Here is an 18,643-nt window from a genome sequence, read left to right on the forward strand (position 1 = left end):
AGAGGGCCTTTTCTTTGGCGTCAGGTACATCCTGAATTATGACTCATGGTCATTTCAGTATCTTTCCTGTTAAGTAGCACCGTTGTGATATTGTGTTTGTGATAGCCCTTAAGTTTTGTGCTTGACTTAGCTAGCCGCTAGAGGAACTAACTCCAACATATTGGGAAAGCTACTTTAAAATGTAAGCATTTCAAGTTACAAGCTACTTAAAGCAAATTAAACCACAGTCAAACTGGTTGGAGACAAGCTAGTAAAAAATAGCTATTTTGTAGCTAATAATATTTTAGCATTATTATTTACTTTAATCAGAGCAGTATACTGTATCTCTGATTCAAAACCAGTTACACTTACACCAATGTGACAATGTGAGTGTTTTGTCACTCTACGCATTGGAAAAAGTAGCTTGTTACTTTAAAAGCTTCATGATTTTAAGAAAAAACTGAGCTACACTACTGAAACATGTAGGTTAGATAGTAGTGTCGCTTCTTCAAGTTAGTTACTCTTGAAACTGCCGCCAACACAATACATACTTTCTTGTGTGTCTACATCTATGTACATAAAAGAAGAAAAGTTTCTGTAGGTTTTTAGCCTCTGGTCATACAAACTGAGACTGCTTCATGTTTTTCTTTCCGCCCACAGCCAATGCAGCAGCTGCTCGCAAAGAGGTGATTAGGAACAAAATCCGTGCCATTGGGAAGATGGCCAAGATGTTCTCGGTTCTCAGGTACAAATGGGGCTTCCTCCAGCTGAGTCATTCAGTCTGCGTTCAGCTGGGTCACATGCTTATGAAAAACCGTTCTTGCTTGTAATATATAATATATAGAAAGGCTTCTTAAAAGCAAGATATTGCTGATATTCAGTACAACATAAAATTGGGATGTAAGAAACTATTTTAAAGGTAGTATTTTAAAGGTTCAGTATTGAATTCTTTGGACATCTGTGGTTGTAACATAATTCAGAATTTGAGTTTCTGTGTCAACACTATCAACGCCAAAATGAATCTGCAGCAGTCAGGTGGTACAAGTGAGAGCTCTGTTAGTTATTTACGCTCATTAGGTAAGACATGAGGTCGTTTAACGCTGTCTCTCATGATGCTTTGCAGAATCTGCTGTGTGCGTTCATGTGTTTTGAAGGAGGCGTGGTTTTAAAGAGCGCTCTGAAGGGAGGGTGGGATGTCATGCTTTCAAAGCTAGCTTGCTATTGCTAGCCTCTCTGAAATTGCCCACCCTACCTTAAATACTTTTATTTTTGCATTAAATTGATCAAAATTGACAGTAAAGAACATATATATAATGTTACAAAATGTCTATTTCAAATAAATGCAAAAATATTACACAATAAAACATAACAATAGTAAGCAGCACAACTGTTTTCAACATTGATATTAAAAAATGTTTCTTGAGCAGCAAATCAGCATATTAGAATATTTTCTGAAGAATCATGTTACACTAAAGACTGAAAATTCAGGAATTACAGTTTACAGTATTACTGTTTTTACTGCGTTTTTTGATCAAATAAATGCAGCCTTGGTGAGAATAAAAGACTTCTTTCAAAAACATAAAAAAATCTTGTTGACCCCAAACTTTTGGTCAATAGTGTAAAATCAGTTTGTGATATTATTTCTGATGGTTATGTCCTGTCTTTGCAGAGAAGAGAGTGAGAATGTGTTGACCCTGAAGGGCCTGACCCCTACCGGCATGCTGCCCAGCGGGGTGCTTTCTGGAGGCAAGCAGACTCTACAGAGTGGTGAGAACACGACCCAGTACTGGCCATGTTCCTCTCTTGGTTCTTGTCTCCCTCTATCTCCTACTCTCTCTCTCTCTCTCTCTCTCTCTCTCTCTCTTTATTTCCTCCTTTACTGTCTCTATAGTGTCTGTCCCTGTCTCTTCCACCTGTCTCTCCATCTGTCTCTCTCTGTATCCTCTGACAAACTCCGGGCTTTGGGGTGCTGCTCTTTTAGTTCCCCCAAAGCATGGACACATTAGTGGGTCGGTTTACCCGTCATTGGTAAACTGGGGTGAGAATGAGTTTCTGAGAGGCCTCTAGGGTGTCCAGAGCACAGCAAGCGTGAAAAGCAGGAGAAGCCTCCTGCAGAATGTGCGAATGGTTGAGGGTATTGTCTGAGTCTGTGGTCCATAGTCTGGTTGGCGTGCATGCGTCTCTCAGGGTTGTCCCGACGCCCGCCGTTGCTTGTGCACAACTGCTGCCTGTGCGTTTCTGCTGTTGCATGGCTTGTTCAGGTGTAACACACTCCCCATCTCTCCTTCCAGCAACCATCGAAGCCATTGAAGCCAACGAACCGGAAGAAGACGGAGAAGGTAATTCCTGGACATGTATCTGGGTGTAATCCAGCATAGACTGGTAGAACATGGTAGATGGTTTCTAGCTGGTGAGACCAGGTGGTATCGGGTTTGTTTCTCGTTTCAACATGGTCTACCAGTCGAAACCACATTTCAAAACACATCTACCAGTAGATGCTGGATTTTCCAGCACACTCTGAAGTTGACTGCTCTAACTAGCTATCTAACACACCATATTAGATTTAGATAAGACCAGAAAGCCACCACATCACTACGAAAAGGCACCGCACATGTCTGGGAACAGTTTGGAGTCAGACTGTTTTTAAATAATCTGACATAGCCTAAATTGCTTACTGGTTAACAATGTGGCTGTGTCCGAAACTCAAGGCAGCTGCCTTATTGCCCACTCAGTCGATGACTAAACGGACAGCACCTAAGGAAGTGATTTCACTTAGACTTCCAAAGCACCATAACATCACATTGAATGACCCAAAAAAATTAATGTGATCTTTAGAGATAAGTAAGCAAATTTTCACTGCCGGGCTCATTTTCACACACAAAAAAATATAGATTTATACATTACCATTAAAAGTTTGGGGTCAGTAAGATTAAAATAAACACTTTTATTTAACAAGGATGCATTCAATTGTTCAACTACGGAAGCGTATTGCATTCACTTGAGGAAAAAAATCTACTCTGTTTTTCTGAATTAATGAGTTAATTATCTCAGAATTATGAGATCATTTTTCATAAAAAAATATTTTGTTCTGTTTTTCTGAATTAACGACTTAATTATCTTAGAATTATGAGATCATTTTTCATTTAAAAAAATTTGCTCTGTTTTTCTGAATTAATGACTTAATTATCTCAGAATTATGAGATACTTAAGTCGTTAATTCAGAAAAACAGAACAAAATATTTTTATTTCAAGAAAAAATTATCTCAGAATTCTGAGATAATTAAGTCGTTAATTCAGAAAAACAGAACAAAATATTTTTATTTCAAGAAAAAATTATCTTAGAATTCTGAGATAATTAAGTCGTTAATTCAGAAAAACAGAACAAAAACGTTTTATTCATGAAAAATTATCTCAGAATTATGAGATAATTAACTCATTAATTCAGAAAAACAGAGTAGATTTTTTTTTCCTCAAGTGAATGCAATACGCTTCCGTATTCAACAGTTAATTCAAATTGTAATAATATTTTATAGTATTACTGTTTTACCTGTATTTTTGATCAAATAAATGCCTTGGTTACTCCAAACTTTTGAATGATAGTGTACATTTACATTTATAATGTTATATTTGTAACTTTACCTGTATAATGTTTACATTTTTAATTTTATTTTTATTTAAAAATATTATTTATTGTACATTTTTCAGGAATACAATTTTTTCTTTAAGAAAAAAAAAAGGCAATAAAAGCTCTTCAGCTCTTCACTCTTATCTTCAATAAGAGTTCTTCAAGACAGCAATTAACTTAAAATGGCATCCATGGCATAACATTACTGATTGGAATCTGACCAAGCCTATCACAAGCCACTGACCCCAGGTCAGCCATCCTTATTGTTGAGCCCTGCACTGACTACAGTATGTGTTTCTCAGTTAATATGCATCTAGACATTGACAACAAGAAAAAAAAAACATTTATGAATTAATTTACTTCTTTGAACTGCTCCGTCAGCCAGCCTTTTCCACCAACCATCAAATTGCTTGCAGAAAGGCATGGAAGGACGCATCTACTGAATGCTGCCCTTAAAAACAAACCAGATGAAGGCATCTTAATATATTAGGATTCAAATTTGCCTTGATGCCTTCCTGCCCCCCTATATTGCATGCAAATGCAGTGTTTTTTTTTTTCTTTTTTTCTTTTTTTTTTTTAGTTTTAGACACAGCCATTATGCAAGTCAGGCATCACAGGATCCTATTTGTATATAATTTTTATTAACAGCAACAGCAATTTAACCAGATATTTGCCGTGCCATTTTTGAGTGGTGACATTAAGGGAACATTCCTTTTATATCTTGCATGATGGTTTGAAGTAGCATCTAAACTGGAGGCATGATTTTTTGATGTGGTATGTCGGGCGCTGCATTTCCTCTGGCCCTCATGGTTCAAGTGTGGGCATAGCATGTGATTAACCGCAATCAGGAACTCTCAGCCAACCAGAATGTGTTCCTCTTCTGCAACCTCTCACTTTCTGAGACCAGCTCACCTCAGTGATACACAAATGGATGGACACAAGGGGTTTGGATACTGCTTTCTATTTCTACAGTTAATCGGTTGACAAATAAAGACAGAGATACTGTGAGCTACGAGGTTGTTAGTCTATGGTAAATGCTTCTCTTGAAACCGGCAGCCTGCAATATTTCAAATTATTTTTTTTAAATAATCATGTTTAACAGCTGAATTTGTGGTGAAAAACTACATCACCCATTATGCTGTACAAAAAATTCAACTAATCAGAGTCATGACAAGCAAATAGCCTCAAAAGAGCTTGCAGGAAACGCCCTCTCACCTGAAGCACTGCGAATTACATTATCAAGTCGGTTTCTCTACGCTCTCAAAATAGTTAAAAATTTGTAGTTTTTTCCCTCATTAAAGCCGTTAACCTTTGTTGTTTTTTTTGGTCCAATTTTCAAGTACTTTTTTGCTTCAAAGCAAAGTGTGCGATGTTATGATTCACCTCGAAGCTGGTTGGTTTGGTTCGTGGCTTATAACACTTTAACAAAGACTTTTTAAAAATCCCTATGGGAAAAATAAAGGGGGAAAAATATTTCCGGAACCAATGCCTCTTAAAATCTATTTGATGGGCACTGTTGCATTCTAGGAAACGCAACTGATGCATGACTATAAAAGCATTTACAAATTAGTTATTAAATGATTTTTTTTTTTAAATTAAATATAAGTGAATATAGATATTTTAAATATTATACATTTTAACATTTAAAATAATTTTTAGTATGTGTGTATTAAAAATATGCTAAATATAAGTGCATTTAACTTATTCTTTATGTCAATTTTAAGTCATTTGTTAAAGTGCCCCTATTATGGTTTTTCGAATATTCCGAAAGTGCACAATAAATAAAGCTATTTTCTCCCAAAATAAAGAATCGACTCTAAACCGATTCAAATCCCACCGCGTTACGTTTTTTTTGTCACTAGAAGGTACATTTGCATAATGCCTGCCTATATTGTACGTTGTCTGCCGGCGAACTTGTCCCGCCCTCAAACACGTTATTTTACTGACGACTACTTCTCAAATTTTAGAGTTCTATGTGGGATTTGCAAAATGCTTGCACTTGAAAGATGGGTCAGTAACCAGTTTATTTGGATCAGATTGCTCCATTTTGTAGATTGGTCTACCACAAGTTTGTTGATGAACATACACTTGTTAATGCTGATGATGAGGAATTACAGTTGCAACATCTCATAATGTACATGAAACTGAGTAGCGTATCACTGAGAAACGTCCTGCTCGAGTCGTCCTTGCGATGGAGGTTCGGGTTGAATAACTGGCTCTTCCAATATTTCACCATTGGACTCGCGCTCGAATTGATATGGTAAAATCGACTTCATCGTTACTGTCTTTACAGTTTGTCCTTACAGTATGTACAAACGGCAAGGACTGAGAAAGCCTCCGGAGCTGAAGTTCAGTTATGGTAATGGGCATTTAGCTTCTGAGAAGCGCTTTAGGGGCCAGTCACTTGACGAGTCTTTTGCGCACTCAAGTAGATGCGCCACAAGCGCGCTCAAATAGAAAACGACACCATCCCGTCGTGCTCGTTTTTTCCAGGCGCATCAACACCGCATTGAGATTTCTTCTTTTCAGAAGAAAAGGCCGCATGAAAAGATGAATGAACAGCGGATATTACTTGTAGGCTTACAGGGTGGATTTTTTATTGTTCATCTCCATAAATATATCTAGTAGTAGAGCTGTTGCAAGGGATGGAAATCCATTTATCCTTTGGTGAAAGGATCATCTTCATCGTCTTCATGGAGAAGCGGTTCACAGGAGCACAAGCTCCTGAGCGCGTTTTTGAAAAGAGGAGTAATCGGTGCAGCCTGCGATTTCCTCGCAATTTTAGACGTGACATGTGAAAAGCCACTGAAGTGGTAGACCAATTGTAACAGACTGGACCATCTGGCCAATCAGAGCAGAGTAGCTTGCAGAAAGGCGGGATTTAGAGAGACTGATTCATCCGATGAGTCGTTTGAGAATCATTGAAAAATGTGGTGATGTGCAGTATATATTATGAGAAAATGAAATAGTTTTTTGACCTTTGATGCATGTAAACTTGTTGTAGGAGACAAAACAAAATTAGGAACCTTTAAAATAGCATAATAGGGGCACTTTAATGCTTTATTTTCTTCCACTTAGTTTTTTTTTTTATGAATTAAACAGGTTTAAATATGTCTATTTACTTCTCAATTTAATAAGTCATTTACCAATTTCTCTTTTTATTTATTAATAAATTGACAGTTGATTCCTTTATTTGAGTTTCTTTTTTCTATTATTCCTCCATAGAATATATTTTGAATATTCAAGATATACACTACTGTTCAAAAGTTTGGGATTGGTAAGATTTATTTTATAAAAAATACAGTAAAAACAGTAATATTGTGAAATATTATTGGAATTTAATATTATATTAATTATTATAATAATAAAAATAACTGTTTTCTATTTTAATATATTTTAAAATGTAATGTATTCATGTGATGGCAAAGCTAAATTTACAGCACCATTAAATCTTCAGAAATCTGTCTTCAGAAATCATTCTAATATGCTGATTTCCTGCTCAAGAAACATGTCAAAAACATGACTGCTTAATATTATAATAATATTAATATTATCTTAATATTAATGTGCTGCTTAATATTTTAAACTGCGATACAACTTTTGAATGGTGGTGTATATATTAACTAGTTTATCAGACTCTAATAAAGAGAAATGATGTAGTGGCTGATGAGAACCAAGGGTCTTGCTGTTCATTATGGGCTTTTCCCGTCTCTCTACAGCCATCCGCGGCTTCTCTCCACAGCACAAAATCAGCAGTTTCGCGGAGGCTAAAGGTCTGGACCGCATCAATGAGCGCATGCCACCCCGCAAGGACGGGGTCAACCACGTGGGCCAATCCATGGGCAAGATGAACGTGTCGGAGACCAACGGCACCGACGACAACAGTAACATCCAGTGATGAAATGGCTGCCCACTCACCTGCACCTGAGTCCATGCCACCGCCACGACGCATGGCAGGACAATGCCAAACTTGTGATTTAAGGCCTCCTGCTTCCAACAAACACCCAATGACATCACCTACACATCCCTCCCTGCTCCAATGTCCAATTAGAGAACCAAACTATCTTAAATGTGTCACTGAAAAGGGGGAGACTGTTTTCTTGCTGTCAGCTTGCTGCTTGCAATTTTCGAAGCGGATACCTTGCCGACGGCAAGTTTCTGCCTTTTTTTGGGAGTGTTGAATGGGAAGGAGGGGTGGGAGGGGGGGTGATATGCCCGTCAAGGGCTGAAAGTGTCTTTATCAGAGAGGGGGCGGTCTCAGTTCCTTTCCGACTCCACCCACTGACCAAGTGGGCGGGGTTTAGGAACTCTCTTAAGCCTGATCCATCCGGTTCGTCGGTGCGGGTGATGAGCCTGTACTGGTTCCATGCACACTTTTTTTTCCTCTTTTCTTCATGGTCCCATCTCATAATGAAATGATCTCACTGTTGATGACGTTTTGCTACTAGTATTAATAAATATACAAATTTGAAATGACAAAAAAACGAAAAAATCTTTGTAAGAAAGGACATTTAACGACAAAACCTGTACATTTTATTACTTGCGATGCAATCTTACCTGGGGGGTTTTATTTCTTGATTTGGTTTTTGGTAAGATGCCATGAAGCAGTAGAAGAGATGAGCGGTTCTGCTTGTCCACTGTAGACACTCGTTCAACCGTTTGGATTGAAGAAAATCCGCGGCGGGAAATCCAGCTCGACCTTTGGCGCCACCTTCCTGATTGTTTCTCACTTGCCTGTATCTCAAGAGAGAGAATGCACATAGTACATTTCGCAAGTCAAATAAATATTATATATAAATATATATATAAATATATTTAAATATACGATTATTAACAATGGTCGAGGACAATGATTTTTAACAGCATCTATGGTACTGAACGCATCAGTGCATGCAACTAAGTTCCTTATTGATATGTGAAATTATAATTGTGATGTGTTTCAATATAGTAGACTTGAATTATTTCCCTTCAAATTATATTTGTAAAGGTCTAGTTTGTTTTTATATCTCTATAAATAGATATGATTTTGTAATCTTTTATTTCCTTTCTTTTTTTTTCATCAATATCATTTTATTATTGTTGATTTTATTTTTGTATAGTTTCTCTGTACAGGCACTGACGCTCTTTCCGAGGTGTTTTTTCGTCATCTTTCGTTCTTTCTTTTGGTTCTCTCTGTTCAGTTGGTGTACAGAAGTTGTTCAGTTGTGTGAATGAACATATTACTCAGTGAAAAGCAACATTCAGGCTGCCAAAGCATGATCGCATGGTTTATTCAAATGTAAACTAATTGGACACGAGGAAAATTCAGTGTCTCACGTTGAAGAGGAAAACTATATTATCATTATGACTCTTGATGATCTTCTTATTATTCTTACAATTAAGCTTACAGTTCTTTCATTTCCACTGTTTTCTGATCCTTGTTTGGTCCAGACGTGGTTTATTTCAAAGAAGGAATTTTATGGATTTGTGACTATTTTTCTTGTAATTTTCTCTGGAACTAAGTTTTCGCATTTGACTTCCTAAATGAAAACACATATTGTAAGCATGCCCTATGGGACAAATCACTTTTTTTACTCTTGAATAAAATATGCATGAACTAATCATGTCTTTCCCCTGGTTTAATGGTCCGCTGGTTAATGCTGGTTTGAAAAAAAAATGTTAATGTATTCATTTATTATTCTCATTTAAGAAAAGCAAACTGATTTTTCAACAGACAATCAAGAATGAAGATGTCATTTTAGATGTTATATTAATGTTTAGAAATGCGAAGATTATAGTATGCATAAGGTTCTTCATAGGAACTGCTAAGTTTCAAACACTCAACTTATGAGAGCTTTTTTCCATGAGGGCATTCCACCTGTTTCCTGCTATTCTTCCACAGGAAACTTCCACAGGGGCCACAGTAACTTCTCCCTGAAACCAGAGCTCAGAGCCCACTGACACACACCCATACACACGCTTCCCAGCAGGGCTTTGTAATACTATGTGCTTTTCCTCATGTGTTAATATTATACAAAACAGGAAACAGATTTGGACATACTGGTTCATACTTCAGGCAATATCACTTGCTCAAGAACATTTCCATGCAGTTTTTCTGCTTTGTCGTTTTCATACACATTTAATTATTGCAATTATATCCTGATATCTGAGATACATATACGGCTGGTTTTGTGTAGACGGATGAGAGTAAAACCCATCAGGATTGAGCCATGGAGCTGCTTCTCTTTCTTCTCATTCTCATGATTGCATCTTCATCCTTCATTTCAGCAGGTAAGTGTCAGTTTATTTATGTGTGTGTGTATATATATATATATCATATATGATCACCGTGACTTTGCCATCATATCAACATTTTGTTGATACTGGAACATATTTTTATGTCTGAAAATGTAGTCCTAACCCTACCCTATCCCCACCCCTAAACCTAATGTGACCCGTAAGTTATCCCTAAAATCAGAGGGAAATGATAGGTGAATAACACTGATGGTTTTAAGTCTAAACTTGACAAACTGTATACTTGCCCCTCAAATCTGATTGGTTGATTGGAATGTTAATTAAGGAACATTGCACTTGGTGAAATTACCACATTACCACTTACCATATATACAGTGCTATGCATAAGTTTAGACACCCATGCTAAAGTTGACTAAAAAGAGGAATAAAAAATCATCTTTTGGAAATTGAACTTTATGCCTTATTAATTTTTTTTGGGAAAAATACAACCTTTAAGGACACCAATTTTCTTCCTTAAAATACAGGGTGCATAAGTCTGGGCACCCCTATGTTAAATTCCCATAGAGGCAGGCAGATTTTTATTTTTAAAGGCCAGTTACTTCATGGATCCAGGATACTATGCATCCTGATAAAGTTCCCTTGGCCTCTGGAATTAAAATAGCCCCACATAATCACATAGCCTTCACCATACCTAGAGATTGGCATGGTTTTATTTCAGTTAGCCTAATAGCTGGTTTGATTTGCATTGAGAGATGAGCTTATGGAAAGTACTCAATGCCAATCTCTAGGCCAAGCTCAATTTTTTTTTTTTTTTTTTTTTTTTTTTTTGTATGTTTTCCATGGGACCTGCCCAGGAAATGACACAACCCTTGCAAGTATGGCACCTCCAAAAACAACTGCTTCAGCTCAATGGTCTGTAGATTCAAGTACAGGTGAGTTATACTGTATGAATCTCAGTAACAACATTTTCAATTCAAACAAGAATTTACCATATTAAAGATGTTTGAGCATATATTGAACAATTACAAACCATTACCATTGTTTAGATAATAGCAATAGATAAATGTCCAATAACATGCTTTCTAAATGTACCTGTGATGGTGTACTTTATATGAACCAATTACACATTAAGCAGAAGATGTCATTATTTTAGTTAGTTTAGTTTATCCTTTCTTCTCTCTCTCTCTCTCTCTCTCTCTCTCTCTCTCTATGTCTATATTTACACACACACACACCGTAGTCAACATTTGAAGTGGATCAAAACCTTTCATCAGTGTTATATAGATTTTGAACAATACCCATTCTTTAACTTTGATGAACTTTTTTGATCCACTTCAAATGTTGACTACTGTATATAGGTATGTAAGTCCGTACAGTTAAGCCTGAAATGAAAATATGGTATATTATTTTTTGGTATGTTTCTCTGTTCTGTTTCCAGGTTTAAATAAAATGTTGAATCCCAAATTTTCATTACGGTCTCAGACCCTTCTGCATATTCTCAGTTCACTTGTAAATTATATTTATCCCTATCTTGATTTAAATGTATCTGTTTTCATTTTATTTCAGCAGTCCAAACTGAAAAAACAGTGTCTTCTACTTTTTCATCTCAACATGATGACATAACCAGGCACACCTCAAAAACTGTGAGCACAACCACAGCTCCTTTATCTCCCGGGCACACAGGTAAGGCACAAATATAACTTCAGTTAATGTAAATACACTGTATAGTTTGCACATCAGCTCATTCAGCTCACACACTGAACCCTGTACCTCTGTTTCTCCAGGCAGTACCGACGTATCCAGCCTCGCTTCTTCAAATGGGCCATCAGGTAGTAATTATTAACCTCTTTTAGTTAGAATATTCAGAACATGGAAGAAACTTTTGACTTTTCATGGTGTCTGTAATCTTGCTTATCTACTAGTGAAGTTCTTTCTTTGAACTGTGAGGATATCACAATAAATGTTATGAAAAGTATAAGTGTGTATTCATTACAGGAAAGTCCATGATTACCAGCTTTACAACACCAAAATCCTACATAGACACAACTCTAAATGCCATCTCATCCCCAGCGGCCAAAACAACAGGTTTTACCTCCTTCTTCTGGCTTTTCCACCCAACAATTCTTATTTACTGAAATATGAACAATAAGTATTAAAGGTGCAGTAAGTGATTTCTGAGAAACGCTGTTGATATTTGAATTTACCAAAACAGGCACACCCCTACCCAAGAGGACCACACCCCTATCTTGATAGCTCCTCCCCCAAATTCACAAACATGCTATGCAACACAGGCACCTCCCCCTTATGAGGGGACACACCCCTTACTGCTGATTGGCTACAAGTGTGTTTTGGCACTCTGATCCACTTTCAACAGCTTTTCTCAGAAATCACTCACGGACATGATATAATTCGTTCAAGAATTTCCCCCCCAAAAAAAAAAAATTCTAAAAACATTTTACTAATGTTCCCATTAAGTTATAAAAACATTATTTCTCATTGTTTTCTGAACGTTCAAAACATCCAGCTGTTTTTAAAATGCTTTTAAAAAAAATCTTGATTATACAAATGTTAAGGGAGAATTCCATTTGATCATTTTGCACACATTATGGGAATGTTACTTTTGAATTTTCTCATAAATTTAAACGAACATCAAACTTATGTTTTGAGAAAATGAGGTAACATTTTAACAAACATTCTATTACCATTACTGGAATGATGTTTGTTCATATATTTGAGAGAACCTTGCCAGAACGTTAGCCAAAGTTCTGAGAATGTTCCCTTTTAGCTGGATGGTTGAATCCCGGGGTTTAAAATCAGTGAAAGTTGATGATACCCAATTTGAAATGCATGGGGCAAAACATGTCTTTTGAAGAACATTTTATTTGAGCTGTACTTTAAAGAATTGTTCATGTTGTACAGTAAAGTCTAGTATTTTCCATTTTAGACTACATTAAACTATTATTTCACATGTTTGCTCAATGTGCAGTGGGTGTTTCTGCACTTCCTAAGACTTCAACAACAGTTCATTCAAACATCAGCATGTCAGAGGTGACGGCAACACCTTCACAGGCACCAGACAGCAGTCTCACTATGCTCGCCTTTGGTAGGTTTTATACTGATATTCTCATGATGCACATTATTTCTTCTGCTGCATAATATTTCCTGTCTGCAGGTGTGATGAGTTTTATACTCATTTTAATTGTTGTCATGGTGATCTTGGTGACCACTATCAACCTCAGGGGACGGTGTAGAGATACCAGGCAGAACAAGGGTGGGTTTCTCTCTCATTCTGTCAGTTTTAAGATTACTTTTCAAAGCATACATGGCTACAAGCTTAAAATCAGTTTTGTTTTGTTTTTTTGTTTATAGATGTTAAAAGCTATGACTCTGTGGTATCGGACAGGTGAGGCCTCAAAAACCCACACACATAAATACAAAGTGCTGTCATGAGACTCTAGATGGCGCAGGCTAATAGGTCCTTAACTCTGCTTCCAATCACATAATTCTCTATAGACATTATGTGCCAGAGAAACTAGGGCGCAGCCATCTTTAGAATATTGTCTTTGAACTTCCGTTTTAGCGGTCGCTCTGTATATCTCTATGGCATTGTCCAGGAGTAATTAGCTTTTGAAGTGGATTTACTTAATGTAAAGTTAACAGAAGTTATCATGAGGATTGTAATGTTTTAAGCAGATGTCTTAACAAATGTCAGTAGACCGGGAAGATTTTAAAACGAGCCGTTCATTCATAAATATGCAAGATCACTGTGAAAATACAGACCAGAAAACAAAAGACAACGAGCGCAGCGCTGAAAAGGGGCAGGGTTACATAAGGTCTATAGGGCACAGCTGATTGGTTCCTGCTGTGTCAGTAGCCAATGAACTCGCTGCTCAACCTTTAAATACTTGATCAGCATTTGCTGTAGCAGTTGCAGCATGCTTTCAGAAACCCTCCACCTTCCCCAGCTCCACCTGTATAGATCTCCTATGGGTAATTCATGTACGCTATATTGTACAGCAGCAGCATGTTTTACTTGCTCACAGCAGCATGTTGTGTATGTATTAACAGTAGCAAGTCCCGTATGCTCTACAGCAGAAACAGCAATAACAGCAGCAGCAATAACCAACAGCAGCGTAATTGATCTATTCTGCCAACACCAAACATATCAACATATCCTTAACCATGCCAAAAAAAAACATGTTGTCATGACAGAACTGTGAATGTGCAGTTATCATCATAGCTTGTTTTATGTATATATAATATAATATAAGAATAAATAAATAAATAATATTATATACTGTCTTTAGATAACAGATCTGTTGAAAATTAATTTAAGCTACTGTCTCAATTTTGATCAAGCAACATGATCAGCAACTGTGAGAAAGAGAGCATCACTCTTGTCTCTGTGAGGACAATAACAGAAAATGGTAAGAACGTGCATTCCCTAAAATATTGTTGTGTGTGTGACTAAAACAGGAAAAATAGCACCCCATTTGACATTATTGTATATGAAAGCGTAAATGTCCTACTGTGAGATTTCACCTCTGTTCTCTCCAGATACAGATTCTCCTCAGATCTCTTCAGTTCACAGCACTATAGTGGACAATGAGGACCAAGAACTTACCAGAGACCTGCTGGGCATCAGAGATGGAGTTTGAGTTCACTCATTCATTGTGCATGGAGATTGGAGGCTGCACACTTATTTTTGATATTTATAATGTTGATTGAATGTGAATTAACGTGCCTCTAATGATGGTCAGTGTACAGATCACACATTATGTTTATTACATGTATTGCACTCCATATAAAAATATCATTATGTCTGCCTTGCACTTAAATATTAAACATTTCTGTCAATTTTTGTTTCTCTTCATTTTTCAGATTAAAAAAGTGCATTTATGTCTATAATGTCAAGTATAAGTCAAAAAGGGAGATACTGAATATCTGGGTAATTATATGGTTCCAAGATAAAAGTCCAATTATAGGCTACAATTAAAATAAATGACTTGTTTTTTCCCCTGGGCAATAGCAGAGGTTTTTTATATAGCTAAGGCTTTATGCATGCATGCATAGTGAATTTGATATTGATTTGTTTATTAGGTAAATATATTAGTCATTTTGTCATGTCACTGTCCTGATCACCCCTTTCAGATGTTTATTTTGTGATAACGAACGGATGATTCTACATCAGTGGTTTTCAATATTGGTTCCGGAAGCTTACAGGGACCAATGTTGAAAATACGCACATTTTGTATGTCTCCCTTACCTAACACACCTGACTCAGATCAGCTCATTAGGAGAGGGCTCCATGAACTAAGGCTGCGTCTACACTAATCCAGATAGGCTACCATTGTTTTTCTCTGTGTTTTGGCCTTCCGTCCACACTTATGGGGTGAGATTTCGGTCACAATTCTGCGCGCGCAAGATCACATTTTGAGCGCGCAAAAGGGCATTTCGCACGCGCGTGAACTGAGTTTTGCGGAGAAATGTTCGTCTCGCAGATAAGAAAATATTGCGAGCGAACGAAAATCAATTTTGCATTTAAAATAAGTATTTGGATGTGCGCGGACGTTCTCTTTCGCGTGTGCAAAGTTTCACTTTCTTGCTCCTTTCATACCAGCCGTGAGCGCTCTCTAAGCGCAGACAGCTCGCTTGCTCAACACAACCCAGCGTTACAATATGCCATAATTCCAGCCAATCAGAGATAAGACTGCTAAATTCTGATTGGCTGGCTTGAAAACCAATCACAAGACTCCCTGCATCACTGACTGCGGAAGAGAACTAGTGCAGTTGAGTTTATTATTTATGAAAAATATTCAAAAACTTCACTGTAATTCAATGTATTGTTGGCAAATTCAGTTCACACATCACTGCTGTCCTGATGGTTATACTACAAGACTTATTTTGTATAAATATCGTTTTGCGTATTTTTTACGATTATTATTTATGAAAAATATTAAAAAACTTCACTGTAATTCACTGGCAAATTCAGTTCACACATCACTGCTGTCCTGAAGGTTATACAACAACACTTATTTTGATAAAATATATATTTTAAATTGTATATAATTGTACTCTAAATGTATAATTTTTATGATTTTTATGAAAAATATTCAATAACTTTACTGTAATTCACTGTATTGTTGCCAAATTCAGTTCACACATCACTGATGTCCTGATGGTTATACTACAACACTTATTTAAAAAAAAAAAAAATTAAGTTGTAAATACAATTGTAAATTTATGATTTTTTTTAATGATTTTTATGAAAATATTCAATAACTTTGGACATCAGTGATGTGTGAACTTAATTTGGCAACAATACAGTGAATTACAGTTATGTTATTGAATATTTTTCATAAAAATCATAATTATACATTTACAATTGTATATACAAATTAAAATATATATTTTTCCCTAAAATAAGTGTTGTAGTATAACCATCAGGACAGCAGCGATGTGTGAACTGAATTTGGCAACAATACAGCGAATTACAGTGAAGTTATTGAATATGTTTCATAAAAATCATAAAAATTCTACATTTACAATTGTATATACAATTTAGAATATATATTTTGCCTATAAGTGTTGTAGTATAACCATCAGGACAGCAGTGATATGTGAACTGAATTTGGCAACAATACAGTAAATTAGAATATTTTTCATAAAAATCATAAAAAATCATAAATGTACAATTGTATATACAACTTAAAATATATTTCCCCCAAAATAAGTCTTGTAGTATAACTATCAGGACAGCAGTGATGTGTGAACTGAATTTGGCAACAATACAGTGAATTACAGTTATGTTATTGAATATTTTTCATAAAAATCATAATAATTATACATTTACAATTGTATATATAATTTAAAATATATATTTTTCCCAAAATAAGTGTTGTAGTATAACCATCAGGACATCAGTGATGTGTCAACTGAATTTGCCAACGATACAGCGAATTACATTGACGTTTTTTAAATATTTTTCATAAATAATAATCATAAAAAATACGCAAAACAATATTTATACAAAATAAGTCTTGTAGTATAACCATCAGGACAGCGGTGATGTGTGAACTGAAATTGCCAACAATACAGTGAATTACAGTGAAGTTTTTGAATATTTTTCATAAATAATAAACTCAACTGCACTAGTTCTCTTCCGCAGTCGGTGATGCAGGGAGTCTTGTGATTGGTTTTCAAGCCAGCCAATCAGAATTTAGCAGTCTTATCTCTGATTGGCTGGAATTATGGCATATTGTAACGCTGGGTTGTGTTGAGCAAGCGAGCTGTCTGCGCTTAGAGAGCGCTCACGGCTGGTATGAAAGGAGCAAGAAAGTGAAACTTTGCACACGCGAAAGAGAACGTCCGCGCACATCCAAATACTTATTTTAAATGCAAAATTGATTTTCGTTCGCTCGCAATATTTTCTTATCTGCGAGACGAACATTTCTCCGCAAAACTCAGTTCACGCGCGTGCGAAATGCCCTTTTGCGCGCTCAAAATGTGATCTTGCGCGCGCAGAATTGTGACCGAAATCTCACCCCATACACACTGAGACAGCATTTTTGTCCTGCGAAAAAGCTTTTTGAAGATGGTCTACCAAGTGGATAAAGTTGACAATGCGATTTTCGCATTATATTGTGGACTCGGATTTATTTGAAAACGATGCCGTATGTTTAGTCATGTCATGTGATGCGTAGGCTACCGATAGGCTAGATATCGGAGACCGGGGGTGGTTGTAACATGGGGAGAGTTGTAACACCATCAATTCCACCAATTAGGGATAAGATAGAAGTCATATGATCACTTTAGTATTTTTCTACTTGATCCTGAATGGTGATTGTCAATGCTGGAAACAGGCAAATGCAGAATAGGCTATATAGAGAAAATTATTTTGAGGTCAGAAAGTAAAGATTTTAACCAAGACTATATTTTCTTTAGTATGTACTATTGTAGATAAAATTGTATGATTTATATTAGATTTAAATAGTTTCTTAGGCAATATGTATTGCGTTTTCCCCCTGCTAATTTTAAACCACTATGCTAATACAGCTAGCTAAACATTGGCTTCCAGGGGTGGGGTGGGTTGTAACACTTATTTAAAAAGTGTTACAAACATCCCCTTACATACTAAGAATATAACTAAGAATTTTCTTGATTTTAATGTTTTTACAGAACGACTAGAGCATGGAAAAGAAAGACTGACAGAGGTGTCTCTGCCAGTGTTTTAAATAAAGTGGTTTGCATGGAGCAATTTAACAGCACAAAGCCAAAGAAGGTTTGGGCAAAATGCGCCCAATGCAGTTTCTGGGCCCATCAAGGAACAAAGGAACACCATGTATTTGACATCAACTCACGAGGTCTGTGATATTCTTGGAGAGGGTTGAATTGGTTCCATTTGTAGTAAACAAATGTGGGTACTTTGTATAAAAGTTTGAGAACTCAAGCTGAAAAATTCAGCGAGTGTGTTACAACCATCCCCGGTCTCCCCTATACCGTATGTGCTATTCACTTTCACAGTGTTGCTAAAGAGCAATGTTACTTTGAACAATGTTCATATTACATTCCTGCTAAGATGACACCAGAAAAGCTTGGAAAAGGCGGATTACAATTATAAATGGTGTGTCTGACCTTCTTTACTTATACCTGAGTAAATGTGAATTACCACACTCTTGACTGGTAAAGGGTCTTTTTACACTCTGATTGGATTTCTATCTGATTTGTTAAAACGGTTGCATTTACACTTTTACATCCACAAAACGAATATAAATCCGATCTTCAATTCCCGCGCTATATGCAAAT

The 18,643-nt window shown here is 36.4% G+C and overlaps 2 protein-coding genes across 2 annotated transcripts in view; both read left to right on the forward strand.

The window, feature by feature from the left end:
• ppp3ca (protein phosphatase 3, catalytic subunit, alpha isozyme) overlaps positions 1-8,081 on the forward strand; it is a gene marked incomplete at its 5' end in the record, with an annotated part of 50,010 nt that extends 41,929 nt beyond the window's left edge. Inside the window, 4 exons of the mRNA XM_081390058.1 lie at positions 640-724; positions 1,649-1,746; positions 2,271-2,318; positions 7,324-8,081. Of these exons, the coding sequence (XP_081246184.1) occupies positions 640-724; positions 1,649-1,746; positions 2,271-2,318; positions 7,324-7,502 (410 nt within the window). The 3' untranslated portion in view covers positions 7,503-8,081. The remainder of the gene's footprint in view (positions 1-639; positions 725-1,648; positions 1,747-2,270; positions 2,319-7,323) is intronic.
• A 1,378-nt stretch (positions 8,082-9,459) lies between these two features.
• On the forward strand, positions 9,460-14,700 carry ecscr (endothelial cell surface expressed chemotaxis and apoptosis regulator). The gene is made up of 10 exons (XM_081390722.1): positions 9,460-9,874; positions 10,693-10,770; positions 11,405-11,521; positions 11,623-11,667; positions 11,834-11,923; positions 12,825-12,941; positions 13,011-13,109; positions 13,208-13,241; positions 14,198-14,265; positions 14,396-14,700. Exons 1-10 carry the CDS (start codon positions 9,814-9,816, stop codon positions 14,494-14,496), a joined length of 810 nt encoding a protein of 269 aa, XP_081246848.1. The 5' UTR covers positions 9,460-9,813; the 3' UTR covers positions 14,497-14,700.
• The last annotated feature ends 3,943 nt before the right edge of the window (positions 14,701-18,643 follow it).

The sequence above is a fragment of the Scardinius erythrophthalmus genome (genome assembly GCF_964197995.2).
Source record: "Scardinius erythrophthalmus genome assembly, chromosome: 17".
In the NCBI taxonomy this organism is placed as follows: Eukaryota; Metazoa; Chordata; class Actinopteri; order Cypriniformes; family Leuciscidae; genus Scardinius; species Scardinius erythrophthalmus.